Below are 17412 nucleotides of genomic sequence, written 5' to 3'. Positions count from 1 at the left end.
GTACTAATTGTTCTTTAAGCATTTTAAAAAATTTTGCCGTATATCCATCTGGTCCAGGTGCCTTTCCAATTTTCATTACATTAATCGCAGCTTCGATTTCTATTTTTTCAATTGGATCATTCAAATTTTTTTCCATATACCCAGTTAAGGGTGCTATTTTGATCTTTTGCAAATGTTTCGATCCTCTTTCTTTACTTTAACACCCTTAAATAAATTAGCATAATAATTAAAAATTCTCTCTTTATTCCTTCTTGGTCCATCAACTCTTTCCCATCAACCACAATTTTGTTAATAATTTTATTTTCTCTCTTTTTCTTCAATTGCCATGCCAAGTACTTTCCAGGTTTATTTGCACCTTCAAAAGATTTCTGTTGTAATTTTTTCAAATTCCATTCCATTTCCTTATTTAACAAATGTCTCATTTGTGTTTGCAATATTGTAATCTCCCTTATAATTTTCTTTTTTCCTGGCCTTTTTGTTAATTCACCTTCCTTTTTCTTAATTTCATTTTGAATGTCCAAAATCTGTTTGTCTTTTGCACTCTTGTCTTTATTATTCAGTGTTATTAGTATTTCTCTCATTACTGCCTTATAGGCGTAAGCATCCCATACTGTCTGAAATACTATATCTTCTCTTTCATTAACTTGGAAATAAGCTTTAGTTTCATTTTCTAAAGATGTCACTATTTATTTATTTTGTAGTAAATCTTCATTTATCTTCCATCTTCTTGGCTTTTTAGACAATTTTATATTCCACATTATTGGGTTGTGATCAGCTCCTACTTTGGGTAAAATCTCTATCTTCCTTGTTTTAAGACCCAAATCTTTAGTACCCCACAACATGTCAATTCTAGAAAAGAAGTTATGTCTGGCTGAGACAAAGGTATAGTCCCGTACTTCAGGGTTAAACTTCCTCCATATATCCTCCAAATTCTCTTGTTTAACCAGCTCAAAAAATGATTTTGGCAATTTCCCTTCTTTATCAATTTTTTCTTCCCAGATCTCTCTATTGTGTTCTGAATTGTTCCATTAAAGTCCCCCATCAACAAAATTTGCTCATAAGTCACTTCATCAAGGTATTGCGTAATATTTTTTTAAAAAATGTCCTTTGCACCATTTGGAGCATAAAGTCCCAACAATAAAGTCTTTTTAGCATTCAATAAAATTTCCACTGCTATATATCTTCCATCTTTATCTTTAAAAAACCATTTCAGGTCTAATTCTTTTTTAATATAAAAAATTACTCCTCTCTTCTTCTGTTCAGCCAATGTATAAAATTCAAGTCCCAACTGCTTAGTCCATAAAAATTTATAATCCTTTTGTCTAATATGCACTTTTTGTAAACAAACTATATTACAATTTTTTTTTTTATCCAATGAAATGTTGCCCTTCTTTATTTGTGGTGAATTTAGTCCATTTACATTCCAAGATATCCATTTGTAATCCATCATGGTGCAAATTCTTTATTTTCTCCGTAAAATCTATGCAGTTCCTGTGTGTTTGTAATTGTAATCCTTTTCCCTTGAAATTCAAAGCTCAAACCTTCAGGTATTATCCATCTGTATCTCATTCCACTGTCACATAGTTTTTCTGTCATTTTTTTATATGCATTCCTGTCAGTTTACACTTGTCTTGGCAACTCTTTCATAATTCTTATTCTGCTACCTCCCACTATCAATGTCTTTTCAAAATTTTTATTCATGATTTTCCCCACCATTTCTTTTGTCATAAATTTTATAACCACATCTCTTGGCAGATTGTTCTTTTTTGCATAGAGCTAGTTCACTCCATACATATAATCATACATATTTCTATCCCTTCAGGATCTTCCTCCAAAAATTCTGCAATTATTTTTATTATGTATTCTTTCAAATCAGATTCTTCATCTTCTGGTACACCTCTCAAACGAATCTGTGTGTCCATCAACTTGCAGTCATGCATTAACACCTTTTCTTGTAATTTTAACAAGGTGGAATCATGTGTTTTCACTCTCTCTTCCACTTCTTGTACTTTTTTTTGTTATTACTACAGTCTAATTTCTGAGATTCTCTATCTCTTTTTTAATTCTTTTTTTGAGTCCTCAATGTCCTTTCTTATTTCTTTTTTTAGAGGCAGTTATCATTTCTTTCACTCCCTTCATTATCCTGGACTTCTGGGATCGGAATATGGCGAGCTGAGCTGCTTTCCTTAGCGGGGGCAGGCTGGCACTTCTGTTCGGGATAGTAAAAGGCAAACTAATGCCTTCTGCCTGCTTTTCTCAGCTAGAGAATTGTCCAAGATATGCACAGATTCTTTGAGGAGACTTACCTTGGCTGAAAGGGTGTCCCGGAGGGGGCTCCTTTGAGGCTTTGAGGGATCTCCTGAGAGAAGTTGCATATTCATCATCTACAGAAGTTTCCAAAGTGTGACTCAAGCTCGACAGGATCCGAGTCTTCTTTTACAACTTTAAACATCTAATCTACCAAAGACTGGTGTCGATTTGCATAAACTACAAAAAAAAAAGGTATCGATCGCTATCTTTTCACTCCGGGACTAACTAAAGCTAAACAAAACAAAATTAAAAGGTGGGAGTTGGATATAATGGAAACCTGAAAGGAGGAGAAGAAAAGGGGCTAAATTTGAACTTTGTAAATCTAAAAGACAGTGCTAAAAGGAAAAAAGAATTTATTGTTTAGTCTATCTGTGGTTGAGGAAGTAGCCCCATCGTCATAGATTTGCAGCACTCACAGCCAACACAGGAAGTACATCAGACATCGCAAGATTTCTCTACCAATGAAATGAGACTTCGTGGCAGGAAAAGTAGGAAGTACTAGAGGAAGAAGAAGGAAGTAAGAGATTATAATATCAGAGAGAAACATCGGCGGCCATTGCTGGGAGGCCAAAGTTTTAACAACGTTTTTAAAGTGACTGGGACAATAAAAATTGGTGGAGTTAATTGAGTTAGTAACTTTAAAATAAGGACTATTGGACAGTGGTGAAGAAGATCTGAATTGGATAAAGGGAAAAAAAGGAAATTTTTTTAAAGGGAAGCAAAAGTCGCAACCGCCATTTTGGGGAAAATAAAAACTTTAAATATTAATATCTGAGCCTGGGGGCCCCAGAGGATGGCGAAATTGGGTTCATTTGAAAGGGTAAGCTTCACTTTATTAAATCTGATGGTCCACATTTAATTTGGTGAGATAAAAATTTTCGATCTTTTTTACATGTCAGACCCGAAGCAAATTCGTACCAAGTCTGCTTCAATGGTGAAAATGGTTCAGGTGAAATTTTGATTGCACTTATATTTTGATAAATTTGATTATTTTTTCACATTTGAGACTGGTTTTTCATGGATGCCTTTGGGCTTTGTTCCTGCTGCTCCCACCTGGGGATTGGCAACCCTATAGCACATACCAGAAGGTCACTGAGGAAGGGGCGAAGGGTGGCTGATTTTTGTTCATCATAATTGTGAATGACCTACTAACTGAATGTTGACTACCTGCCATGTGTGGTAAACTTCCAGGGGCTTAATAAATCTGCTAGTTTTGCTGCATTCAGAGAAGTACACAAAAAGAAAACTTGCTAAACTATTTTCTCCCTTCAATTGCAGGTCTGGGCATAGCCAGGGGCGCAAATAGGGTTGCCAACTCTAGATGAGGAAAGATCCAAGAGGGCAGCCATGTTGGTCTGAAGCAGTTGAACAAAGCAGGAATCAAATTGCATCTTTAAGACCAACCATGTTTTAATGAGAATGTAAACTTTTGTGTGCTCTCTAAGCACACTTCATCAAACCACCTGATCCCCTCATCTGATGAAGTGTGCTCAGAGAGCACATGAAAGCTTAAGTTCTCAATAAAACTTGGTTGGTCTTAAAGGTGCCACTCGACTCCTGCTTTGTTCTAGATGAGGAAGTTACTGATGATTTGGGGGTGGAGCCTGGGAAGGGACCTCAGTGACGCATAATAACATTCACCCTCCAAAGCTGCCATTTTCTCCACAGGAACTGATCTTTGTGGTCCACAGACCAGTAGTTATTCTGAAATCTCAAAACCCCCAAACCCTGATGATATGTGTAACATCAAACTATTTTAACATGGAAACATTAGAGGCATTAAAGCAGCATTTAAAATAAATCAGAGAGGAGGGTCTCCAACAAGGAGAAAAGTTCTATAAGAAATGCTCTGAACAAATAAAAGAACACACAAACAAAATAACCCAGAGTCCTTGCTCTGGCCTTTCTGACGAAAGCACGCAAACTGTACATGTTCTCTCGCTACTCTTAGTCTTCTCTTATAAACAGTGTTGCCAGCCTCCAGTTAGTGGCTGGACATCTCCCACTATTAAAACTGATCTCCAGGCAACAGAGATCAGTTCACCTGGAAAAAATGGACGCTTTTTAAGTTGGACTCTATGGCATTATGCCCCAACACCCCCCTCCTCAGGTCCCACCCCTCAAGTCTCTAGTTATTTTGCAGCCTGGAGCTAAATTTTAGTTATAAGAGGCTGGGAGCAATTATATCCATTGCCTCAGCTCTCTCCTGTCTCTGGTTGAGCCACTCTGAGATGCTACCAATTGGCTATCATGGAGGCAGCTTTTTAAAGGCAAGCTTCTCTATGATGTTGTCTCCCCATTCTTGCAACAGCCACCAATCATGGATGAGGACGTTTCCTGTTCTCAAACACAGTAAGAGAACTATTTTTGCTTGCATATATAGCAAGGACATCCAGACGCTTTAATTCTGGCATTTAGCAAATGAACAACTGGCATTTTGACTTTCAACATTAAACCAAACAACTGTAGTTGAAAAAGTTTGAAGACAAAGATGTAAAAAGGCTTAGTACATTATTTAAAACATTTTAAAATACATATAAATATTAATGATGAAACCAGTTTAAAAATATGCAAAGGTTCATCTAAATTTGCATATGCTTGCAGGTTTGGTTTAATGAAAAGAATACACAAACATATTTGCTCATTCTTTCAGCTTGTCTACTGGGTGAATAGTAATTGCTTATCAGATTTTATTAGCAAGAAATATCTTGCAGTTTTTTTTTGTTCTCCCCTTGTTCATATAATATAATATTTATTTCTTATACTTTAAGAATCTTATTGTTAATGCTCACTCAACCAGGGATGGCCTTATCACATTCTGGTGGCCCAGGGTAAATTAGCATTGTCACCACTTTTCCTTTAGGCCTAAAATGGATGCATCCTCTCCCCTAAATCCTGCATAGGCATGGTTAAGAACTTCCCTCCTCTGAGCAATGGCTGCTGCCTATTCCCTCTTTGAGGAAAGTGACAATACCTATAGCCTATCTTAAAGTCTTTGTTGTGGCAGCCTTACTTCTTTGAAATGGACTGCCATTTCAATAAATATGGTCACCTCTGTCTGTATCCACACATGAAGCTAACTTATACTAAGTCAGGTCCATGAAAGTTAGTACAATCTGTTTTGAATAGCAGCATCTCTTCTAAGGCAGAGGTCATTCATATCACCCACTACTCCCCTTAACAAGAGAGTCTGGGGATAGAATGTGGGACCTTCTGCATGTCAAGCAGATGCTCTAAGCCTGAGCCATAGCCCCTCCCATAGTTTCCATATGGTTTCTATTTTCTTTTTTTACTGGGATCAGCTAGCTCAGGAGTGGCCAAACTGTGGCTTGGGAGCCACATGTGGCCCTTTCGCACATATCGTGTGGCTCCTGGGGGTCAAGGAGGAACTTAATGCAGGCTCACTCTCAAGTAAGTGTGCTTAGCATCGGGACCACAGTCAGTCTGTGAGCAGTGACCCATAGATAGGTGACTATTTCTGCTGTGTGTGATGTGGGGAAGGAGGAGGAAATTGGCAGGCTTGCAAGTTCTTGTCCTCCACCACAGAGACTTTGAGCAGGGAAAGAGAGCACAAGAGCCAAGGGAGTCACTGGAAGGAGGGACAGAATTAAAGAGGGCATTGCAGGGTTCCCCTTAGTTTCTTAGTTCTTGTAGGAGCTGTATTTACTAACTTTGGTGTCAAGGCAAAGAGAGATGCATAATGATGCAAATAGCAGTCAGTAATTTATATGGTATGTGTGTTTCTTTCTCCCACTGGTGCCAAAAAATAATTCCCTAGCCTTTCCATATGCTAGTCTTATGGGGACTGTTATTCCCAGATTCTGTTTTTTAATGCTTTCTAGCATGGTCGTGTTGTAAAGTACATACATTTGTATTTTATCTTTCTGTTTTAATAAAGACATGTGTGTAATATTTGTTCAAGTCTTGCAGCTCTCTAACATCTATGTGGCTCTTACATTAAGTGAGTTTGGCTACCTATGAGCTAGATGAATAATTACAAACAGCAATTATGGTGCCCCTATCTCCTGTGATGAGTCGGACACATCTTGGTGCAGTGAAGGTTTTTTTTACTGTGTGTTTATGTTTTTTGTCTTGCATGTCTGTTCAAACAATAACACAGTTAAATAACTATAAAGATGGTGAGAATGAGTATGTGTGGTAACCACTGTGTTAATTCAAGGGTGCTTCAGACAAAATCCTTTCAATCCTAGAAGCATACTACTGATCCCAAAGTTTTAGACACTTCATTGCCATCCATCGGATGCTTGAGTTTTCATGTGCTGGAATCTTGTTTCAATCTATTTAGGGGACTGAAATGGCCTTGATTGACCTGGTGGATGACATGAGCTAAGAGATAGGCAGAGGAATGAGATCCTATTCTCTTTAATACCATCGATCATAATATCCTTCTAGACTGACTTGCGGGATAGGGAGGCATTGTTCTGTAGTAGTTTCAGTCCTACCTCATGGCTAGATTTAAGAGTGTGGTGCTGAGGGATTGCTGCTCTGCTCCTTGGCCTATGAGGTTCCCCAATCTTGTCCCCCATACTTTTCAACATCTATGTGGAGCTGCTGGAGAAATAATCTGGGAATTTGGGCTAAGTGGGCACGAATACACAGATGACATTCAGTTCTATCTCATGCTACCAGCAGATTCCAGGTACACTGTAGTAATTGTGAATAGGCACCTAGATGCAATCAATGAGGGCTAACAAACTGAAACGTAAATCCTGCAAAAACCAAGGTGCTACTCCTGGGGAAAAGGTCTGACTCAGGAAACAGGTTATATCCCCTGTTCTACATCGAGTTACATTACCCTAAAGGTGCAGGTTTGCAGCTTGGGGGCGCTTCCCAGGCCTCCTGTTGGACAAACCGGTTGCAGATCTGGTCAGCAAGCTGAGGCCCTTCATGAGCAGAAAAGACTGGCCACTGTACTACATGCCCTGGTTACATTTAGATTAGACGACTGCAGTGCACTCTCTTGTAGTGTTGTTTATGTGTTTTTAATTGAATTCTTTTATAATTTTAACTGTGTTTTAATTGCTCAAATGTGTTAATTTTTTTTGTTTGTCACCTTGCAGACCCTGATCATCTGGAAAGAGAGCATAAAAGTGTTTAAAGTAAATAAATAACCAGTTATTCTATGGCTTTCCAGAACCACTATCCACACATTAAAAATTAGATGTTTATCAACATGTTTTTCATAATGACCTAGAGCCAAAATCAGACAGTATCAATTAAGAATTATTAAAAACAATCCAGCATGGAGGTGGTATGACTAATCATCTGCGTAGAGACCCTTTAATGGCATATGGATGGGATATTCTACAGATCCCAGGGTAAAGAGAGTCAATTTGGTGTAGTGGTTAAGCGTGTGGACTCCTCCACTTGCACCTGCTGGAATGGCCTTGGGTTAGCCACAGCTCTGGCAGAGGTTGTCCTTGAAAGGGCAGCTGCTGTGAGAGCCCTCTCAGCTCCACCCACCTCACAGGGTGTCTGTTGTGGGGGAAGAAGATATAGGAGATTGTAAGCTGCTCTGAGTCTGAGAAGGGCGGGGTATAAATCTGCAGTTCTTCAATTCTTAAAGAACCTGATTTTCTGTACTTAATCACATACCTTTCAGAAGGGACTGTAGCAACATCATTAAAAATCGAAAATTCCAAACACCTACATCTATATGGAAGGGTTTAGGGCTGTTAGATTGTATGAATCAACTTCCAGAAATTCTTACTTACTGATTCCTATGTCTTTCCAGTATTGGACAAGATAGCTGTCCATTGATTTCATCAAATGGTTGTATTTCTTGACATTATTAAAGGATTGTTTATTATGTGTTGGTTCCAGGTCTTCTAAGGGTAGGTTGACCATCCCTACAGCTCCAGCACCCAAACTGCAGAGATTTTTTTTAAAAAAAATATTAGCATAAGGAGAAACATTTTAGTCATAAATATTTTCATTTCCATCACAAACAGGTATTTGTGGACTTATGATAAACTGTCTTTTTAATGTGTTTTGAGCTCAGTTTATTAATATGAGTCACCATTTGGATTTATAATAAATAATCCAAATTTACAACATCCAAACATTCAAGGCAGGTTAAACTATCCACTTCCTAGAAGACATTCTTACAGCAATCATACAAGGGCGCTATTTAGGGAGAGCAGAAAGGATCCCTTCCTCACTATGTGTTTTAGACTGTATGTAGAGTTGCTTGGAGAATACACATATCTGGTTATTAGTAAGAATGAAAAAGGAATCACAACAAGCACTCTTAACATACAAAATCATACTATATTTGTCTTGTGTTCAACAATGCACAAGCAAAAAATGTAAACAGGCATAGAGCAGCTCCGCTTGTGCACGATCTTACACAGTTAGCACTTTCTTCCCTGTATCTTCTAAGTTAATGCCCCAAAACTGCTTGCACAACTGCTTATACAAGTGGAAAAATAGTTCACAACTTGTTGTACTTCACTCAGTGCAAGAGACTAGTTAGTGTGAGTCTCCCCCCCCCCAACTCCTCCACTTGAACAAGTTATTTAAAACATTTTTATACTACCTTTCCACCCACTCAGGATCCACAAGGGGGTGAACATAAAAAGAATTAAACATTCATGCAACTAACATACAAAATTATTAAACTGAAAATACAGAAGCAACACTAGAAGGAGGGCCAGTATCCATTATTAGGGGTATGCCAGATGAAATAAAACAAAAAAAAGGCTTCACCTACTGGCAAAAGAAATCAATAGAGGGAGACAGACGAATCTCCCTCGGCACGGAGTTCCAAAGTTTTGGTGCCATGAGTGTGTATGATAAGTCCATGGTCACCCAGCAAAGCTTTCATGACAGACTGATGATTTGAACCTGAGTCTCCTACTCCTATATTATAACAATGACACCATGCTTCCCCTAGTCTTGATTTTGAATATATCTAAGAGCAGCCTTTGGATCTTTCTGTAGATACACCACCACTCCAGGAATGGAATACCTTTATTCTCACACATGCCATCTTGTTAGAGGTTACAGTTTTTAATGTTTGACTTGCTGTTTTAAACCAATGCTGTAACCTGCCCTGAGCCCACTCATGGGAAGAGCAGGACAGATATGGAATGAATGAATAAATATAACATAACAGAACGTGAATTGCTAGATAATAAGTTATAACAATGGCCATTTGCACGATGCAAGCAGAAAAAGAGGTGCAGAAATGTTGGTCTATTTCCCCCCTAAATATCCATAACCAGTTTTAAGAAAGAATATATTTAAATAAAGTTGCAAAAACATTCATGTGATTATGAACTTGAAACCTTCTAGCAATGAAAATAAGCAGCCTTCAGGCCTAAAATTGGCCTTCAAGTAGAGTTGTCAACTTCCAAGTGGGCCTGGTGGTCTACTGGAATTCCATCTGATATCCAACTATAGAGATAAGTTCCCTGGAGAAAATAGCTTTGGAGTGTGGATTCTATGGCATTACACTCTCTATGGCATCATACGCTGGAATCCTGAGGCTCCCCCCCCGGCAAGTCTCCATGAATTTCCCAATCCAGAGTTGGCAACCCTTCAAGCATGCCAATACTTCAAGTGTTAGAAAGGGAGTAGAACTTACTAAGATCCTAGTTTCTTCTGTGGTCCCATCTTCTCAAACATCCGAATCAAACGATTGTTGCTATAGATAAGCATTCCATCTCGACTTCTATCTTGAATGTTGATTCCAAATATTATGAACAGAGTTTTTGATTTTCTAAGGTTTCTGAACAGAGAAAATGAGCATTTTCAAAAGAGGATGCCTATTGTGTCTGAAAGCTCCTACCTGCCACCGCTAGTTTAGGTATACAAGTACAGATAATTCACAAATCAGTATCAGAAAAAGAAGCACAGTTTGAAAAACTGAATTTATTTTTCTGATACTGATTTGTGAAAATATAACTTGGGTGTAAAGCTTTCATGTTTATTTTCTAATTGATAACTATTATTCTGTATTTTATTACAGTTGGGCTTCTTTCAAGCCAACTGGCAAAAACTTTGTTTTTGTGTTTTTTTCTAATGCTCTTTTAGAAAAAATACAATTCTAACTTCATCCCCAAACTCAGTCACTCATTAACATTTGAACAATTTCACTGTTGCTGTTGTAAAAAAACAATATAAAACACTGGCCATTCCAAATTCTCATCACAGCAATATGTAAGCTAGTGGCAGAACTACAAAAACATAATGCTAGAAATATCAACACATACATCTGTCTCAGATCTGGTTTATGTTTCAGGCCAACCTTGGTCATTAACGGTAGATAGTATCCATTTTCACATGCAGCTCATTTTTTCCTGTTGCAACAGCAATTTCACATAACAAATTCACTCCATGTCTTCACTTGCCTTTGTTTGTCTTTTAGTTTCCTCCACATTGTCTTGTCAGTCTCCGCAGCATTCCATTCTGCAACCTGGGCAACCTTTGTTTCCATCTTTGGAAAGGAAGGGCAGTAGAACATGTTATTTTATCATATATTGGCTTTTATCAATATGCTCTGAAATACAAGGAACTATTTACTGGAAGCCTGCAGCTGAAGCTGGATTATCACTCCACGGAGATTCTGTAGATAGAGCAAACCTGAACAACTATCTAATCCTTGGAGCCAAGCCTAGTCTACCTGTCATATCCTGTGACATACCAGTTCCTTGATAACACATCTAGGTGAGGTCTATGAGCCACCAGTGGCTCATAATGTAGGGTAGACTAAAACTGTAAGAAGCTAAAGAAATACAAAGTTTATTTATTTATTTGAGATTTATATCTCGCCCTTCCCACCAGGTGGCTCAGGGCGGCTTACAACATATAAAAACTGACATAAAAATATAAAATTATGCATAAAAATTAGACATTCCATAATTTACATAATTAAAATCTAAACATTCACATAGTTATGTACTTAAAACATTCAAGACATACGGCGGTCTTGCAACTACACTCAGTTTCAAGTTTCAATGTTTCAGTGCTGGTTAGTTGTAAGCCAGCCGGAAGAGGACTGTCTTACAGGCCCTGTGGAATTGAACAAGGTCCCGCAGGGCCCTTACCTCTTCCGGCAGCTGGTTCCACCAGGAAGGGGCCATTACTGAGAAGGCCCTATCCCTTGTAGTTTTCAAACGGGCTTCCTTTGCTTCCTAATGTAAAAAAACAGTCCTCATAAACCATGAGAATCATCTGACAGTTGCTTATTGTGTTTGAAAGCTCTTTTATGGAGCTATTTCTTATTATGGCTATTTCTAATTTCCATTTTCCCTACCAGCACCATGAGACTACAGAAAAGCTGCCCTTGGAGCCACAAGAACTTTGTGGACTACATGACACAGGGCACAGGGAACTGCTGCGGATGATGGGAACTGCAAATTGTTGTCTTCATTTCCCTCTTGTTTTAACTTCTTGCATCAGCAGAAACTTCACTAGCAGAAAAGCAAGGAAGAGTGATGTCATCTAAGTTACTTTTGGGGCTCTTGTGAACCTTAGCATCAGTTTTTTGGAAGTCTTAGAAAAAATGCTGGTGGAAGGGAGAGGTAGAAAAGATCTGAGTCTACAAGCACTTTTTGCGTATTACTCACATGATCCGCTCCATTGTTCCTGTATCAAAGGAGGGCTCTGAGGACAGCCAATTAGGACCAGCTACGTCACAAAGCAACTGGAACTCATTTTATTGTGACATGTCAATGTGTATGGATTAATGACATCCAAATTTTCCTGTTGTTAACAGCTTTGCTTAGGTCTTGCAAACTGAGGGCTGTGGCTTCCTTGACTGAATCAATCCATCTTATGTTGCTCTCTCTTTTCCTGCTGTCTTCAACTTTTTCTGGCATTACTGTCCTTCCAGTGACTGTCTTCTCATAATGTGATCAAGTACAATAGCCTCAGTAGTAATTTTAGTTTTTAGGGAGAATTCAGGCTAGATCTGATCTTTTGTCTTTTTGATGGTTCATCATGTTTTTGATGGTCTATGATACTGTTTCTCATTTGCAGGGTCGGGACCCGGTACCGGGCCACGGAAGCCTCACTACCTCACAAGAAAAGCCAAAGCTAGCCCCGCCCCCAGCAAAGCATGACCTCTGCTCTGCTTCCTTCCTTCCACCGTCTCTCTGTAGTGCAGAGAAAAGCTAGCCTTGAAGACTGACACAGGCAGCAAAGCCTGAGATCTGTTTGGCTTCCTTCCTTCCCCCATCTCTGTGTTGTGCAGAGAGGAGCTGGATTGCCTCTCCTTCCTTCTCCCCCTCTGTGGAGAACACCATTTTAGGCCTGTGCATGTCTGGGAGTTGGCTAGAGGAGTCTTAAACTCTAGGCAAGGCTTTGGCCTAGTCTATTCCTCCTTCCCCCTCCCCTCCTGTCTGGAAGCAGTAGGCTTGCCAATCCCCAGGTCCCAGCAGGGGTTCTTCTGCTTTCCCAGGCTCCTTCCCGCCCCCAGTCAGCTGGCTGGCGGGGGGAAGAACCGCCCCCAAAGCCACCATGTGACTTTCCCCCTCAGGAGGCTCCAGTCTTCGATTGGAAAAGCTTCCTCTTGGGATGGGGGGATCTGTGTTACTTGGAAGAAGTTGGCTGCAATTTGTGAGTAGAGAGGCTAATCCCTCACTTCAGAGTCGCCAGAAACCGAGGGGGGGGACATCTGCTGAGCACTTTATTATTCCCTATTTGGAGATCGATTCTCATAGGGTATAACGGGGAATTGATCTGGAGGTTTCGGGGGCTGTGGGGGAGCTGTTTTTTGAGGTAGAGGCACCAAATTTTCAGTATAGTATCTAGTGCCTCTCCCCAAAGTACCCCCAAGTTTCAAAATGATTGGACCAGGGGGTCCAGTTCTATGAGCCCCAAAAGAAGGTGCCCCTATCCTTCATTATTTCCTATGAAAGGAAGACATTTTAAAAGGTCTGCTGTCCCTTTAAATGTGATGGCCAGAACTCCCTTGGAATTCAATTATGCTTGTCACACCCTTGTTCTTGGCTTCACCTCCAATGTCTCCTGGGGACCCCCAAAGTCCCCAGATATTTCTTCAATTGGACTTGGAAACCCTAGGAAGCAGCACTTCTGAGGAGACCTCCTAAAGAGACAGGAAGTTTTTCAGGTTGGTCTCCCAAAAGGCTGCAGGAGGGAAAACCAGTTCCTGGGCGGGAACTGGGTTTTATATTAGAGGTTTTTGGAGGGAAACAGGCAGTTAAAAGTTGTCAGGGGAAGCTGACAGTCAAGAGTTTGAGTATTGGAGGCTGGTGAGTCGGTTCTGGATGGTATGGTCAGGGCCAGTTGTATATTAGGGAGAGAAGGAGCGTTTATCCCTACTTTCATTTGTTACTTCTGTTCACCCTGTATTTAAAAATGCCAGTAAATAGTTGCTTGTTTTAAATAAATGTTTTATTTGTTTAAAAGGTAGTCCCTCTGTACCACCAAGGTTCCCCAACCGCCTTAGACCACACTACTGTTAGAGGGCAGTCCAGGGAAGGCATACAGTTGGCAAGGGTGCCAATCCTACAGGGGTCTCCCAAAGGACTGTGGTCTCTGTGTTAACCAGGTGCTGGGTTGGCAGAGGACCTTGAGGCCACAGAACTGGCGAGGGTGACTGGGAGTCCTGTTCCTCTTGGTCAGGAACCCCTAATTTGAACAGGTGGTGGCAGCGTGTCCTAGTGGTAGGAAGATAAGCTCCCTTCAGGACAACTCAAAAGGGAGTTGATGGGACCGGGTCTGAAGGCAGAATCGGGCTGGTTCCGTCCCATTTGGTGGCAGAGGTGGGATTGGACAGAGGGGACAGAAGACCAAGCCAAGGGTCTGAACAGGCATTTTAAGCTGGTGTACCCACCAGGCAGTGACAGAAGTGTTATTTTATTTTTTCAGGTCGACTGGAGTAGGGAAAGTTTAATTTAGTTAGGATGGAGCGTATCAAGACGCGGGACATCCTGAATATGACGAAACTGCAGCTCCAGGAAGAGTGTGCAAAGCGTAAACTAGAGTGTGAAGATATGACTATGCTAAATTTGCAAGTCCTCTTCATTTACTATAACCAGCATGCAGAGGCTCCTGTAGAAGTGCGACCAGACTCATTCGTGGAGAGCCTCCAGCAGCAACTGGAACTGGAACGAAGGTGTCTCCAGGCTGATAGAGAGCAATGGAAGCATGAGCTTGAGGTGCAGCGTCTGAAAGCAGCCAAACACAAGAACAAGCAAAGTCACCCATGAGGGGGAGAATCAGCCCATCTCAAGCCCTGGGGGAGGGTGTTCCTAAGGGGAAGAGGAATGTAGCTTTCCCCAAGTGCAGCAAGAAGCTGTGGATGTTCCTAGCGAGGAAGGGAACCTGTCTAGCATAAAGGAGGTGCATGCTAAAGAGACAGAGGTGGAGAGTGGAGATTTCACCAAAGGTTCTGAGAGCAGCAAGGCTCAGAGGAGCACACAGCTGAAGGCTTGGAGGAATGGGAGCGGTACCAGGAGGAGGTCCGGAGTGAACTTAGGTTGGAACCAGTTCACCAAGTAGCTGTGGATCAGAAAGTGGGATCTTCAGAGACCCTCTCAGAGCAGGGGGTCTTGAAGCAGGGCAGACAGGAGTCCTGGGAAGCTGTGGAACCTTCCAAGCAGGAAGGGGGTCAGTTGGGTAGTGCAGAAAAACCAACTGAGGAGACTGAGAACCCAAACCAAACCTTGACTGAATGTCCTGGAAACAGTGGGACTAGGAGTGGCTTGGAGGAACAGATGGCAGAAAGTCTGGGGGAGCCAGAAACGTTCCTGTCAGAGGTTCAAAGTGACCCTAGTCTGGAACCACTGTGTAAGGTGGCAAGGGACCAGGAAGAGGAGTTCTCAGAAGCTGAGACAGGGGAACGGGTGATGGTTTGCCTGCTCCTTCATACTGGTGAAATGAAAGCTGAATGGGAGACCCCATGTGACAGTGGATAATCTGGTCGATGCTATTTATGTGGTGGCTGTGGAGAGGGCTGGAAAGACACCTGAAGTGGTGCACGTGAACATACCACAGCCATTCTCTGCGAGGCCCATAATGTTGCATATAAGTAGTAAGGAAGGAGACAATGAGAAGCTGAACAAATGCCAGTTTGGAGCACCAGAGGTGGTTTTCTGGGAGGACAGAGTGGATAGAGGGAACATTCCACCAATGAGGGATAAAGAAGCAATTGTGTGGGAACTGACCAGTTTCCAACCTAATATGGGACCAGGAATTTCCTCCATTGATGGACCACTCATCCCAGCAACAACTGCAACTGAGGAAGAGCACCAAACTCCAGAGGTGGTCCTGGGAGATGGAGGAGTACATCCTAATGACTGGATATTCCTTCCGAATGCAGCAATGGGACTTTTTGTCCAGAAAGAACCTGAACACATAGGGTGTCGGACTTTGTAATATGTTGGGGAAATTCCTAATCTTGGTATATGTTCTGTTTTGGTTAATGGGTTTCTTCCTGGTTATTTTGGGTTCTGCTATGGGGTCACCTCTGCAGGAGGAAACCCCTCCGGCTCAGAATCTGAGGAAGCAGCACTCCTGAGGAGGCCTCCTAAAGAGACACGAAGTTTTTCAGGCTGGTCTCCCAGAAGGCTGCAGGAGGGAAAACCAGTTCCTGGGCGGGAACTGGGTTTTATATTAGAGGTTTTTGGAGGGCAATGGGCCAGGCCCATAGCTACAAGGGGGCCTGTGGGGGCACAGCCCCCTGACTGCTAGGCAGGGCCCCCTAACTTGGGGCCCCTAATCAGCCTCCAGTGCCTCAGCTGCATTCTTCTCCATTCTGCCGTCATCATACACGGTTGCTTCTGCTTGCTTAGGGGACGTGATAATACACAGTTCCTTCTGCTTGCTTAGGGGCCGGAAGAATTCTCTGACCCCTCAGCAAGCAGAAACAACGGAGCACTTTCAGTGCCCAGAACTGAAAGTTAAGCTTCCTGTTGCTTTTGCTTACTTAGGGGCTGGAAGAAATCTCTGACCCCTCAGCAAACAGAAACAACAGGGCACTTTTGGAGCCCAGAACTGAAAGTTAAGCTCCCTGTTGCTTCTGCTTCCTTAGGGACTGGAAGAAATCTCTGACCCCTCAGCAAGCAGAAACAACTGGGCACTTTTAGTGCCCAGGACTGAAAGTTAAGCTCCATGTTGGGCTGACATTGGGCTAGAGGGCACCTGCAAGAAGAGGCCGTTCTGGCCCTCAAGTGGGGTGGCAGAGGTAGGGGGCAGATGGCTCCACTGCAGACAGGGCAGGGTAAGGTAGGCTGGCGCATACAAGTGGAGGTCCTGGCTGCAGTCCGGGGCTGGGGATCAGTGGAGAAGTGATGTTCACCTGCAGGGGTTTTCTGGCCTGGTCTCGCTTGCCACCTGAGTGAGGGTGGGAGCTGCGCTTGGGCAGCCTCGGCTCATCCTCCGATAGGAAGAAATCCGAATTGGAGGTCTTGTAGCCCCAGAAGTCAGTTGCGACTTGGTGGCGCCTTCCACCCCCCCTTGTGCCTAGCTGGATCATGCTACAGGTAACGGCACAAGACCGTGCGGCATGTATCTAAAACTCTGAGTGGCTCCCCACCACAGCTGCTGGAAGAGGGGTGGAAAGGGATCACCTTGGGGCAGCTGTGGGAAGGGGGGAGGCTGTATGGCAGCGAGCTGGCAGCTTTCCTCCTCAGTGGTGATAGGAAAGAAGGCCATGGAGGTTGAGGCCACTATGTGCCCCCTGAAAAAAATCAGGGCCCCCCAATTCTTCGAATCCTGGCTACAGGGCTGAAAAGGGCAGTTAAAAGTTGTCAGGGGAAACTGACAGTCGAGAGTTTGATTTGAGTCTTGGAGGCTGGTGAGTTGGTTCTGGATGGTATGGTCAGGGCCAGTTGTATATTAGGGAGAGGAGCGTTTATCCCTACTTTCATTTATTTCTTCTGTTCATCCTGTATTTAAAAATGCCTGTATATAGTTATAAATTTTAAATAAATATTTTGTCTGTTTAAAAAGGTAGTCCCTCTGTACCACATAGGTTCCCTAACTGCTTTAGACCACGCTACTGTTAGAGGGGAGTCCAGGGAAGGGGAAAGGCATACAGTTGGTAGGGTTCTAATCCTCCAGGGGTCTCCCAAAGAAGGACTTTAGTCTCTGTTGTAACCAGACCTTGAG

At 42.1% G+C, this 17412-nt stretch overlaps 1 protein-coding gene across 1 annotated transcript in view; it reads right to left on the bottom strand.

Moving 5' to 3' along the window:
- Positions 1-17412, bottom strand: part of MORC1 (MORC family CW-type zinc finger 1) — a 96087-nt gene that overhangs the window by 41058 nt on the left and 37617 nt on the right. Inside the window, exons 12-14 of the mRNA XM_060235294.1 lie at positions 10686-10771; positions 9920-10063; positions 8046-8200 (exon numbers count right to left, since the gene is read on the bottom strand). Coding sequence (XP_060091277.1) covers positions 8046-8200; positions 9920-10063; positions 10686-10771 — 385 coding nt within the window. The remainder of the gene's footprint in view (positions 1-8045; positions 8201-9919; positions 10064-10685; positions 10772-17412) is intronic.

The sequence above is a fragment of the Heteronotia binoei genome, chromosome 3, assembly GCF_032191835.1.
Source record: "Heteronotia binoei isolate CCM8104 ecotype False Entrance Well chromosome 3, APGP_CSIRO_Hbin_v1, whole genome shotgun sequence".
Classification (NCBI taxonomy): Eukaryota; Metazoa; Chordata; class Lepidosauria; order Squamata; family Gekkonidae; genus Heteronotia; species Heteronotia binoei.
The sequence above is the reverse complement of the archived record's forward strand: the minus strand, read 5'-3'. Positions and strand labels throughout refer to the sequence as shown.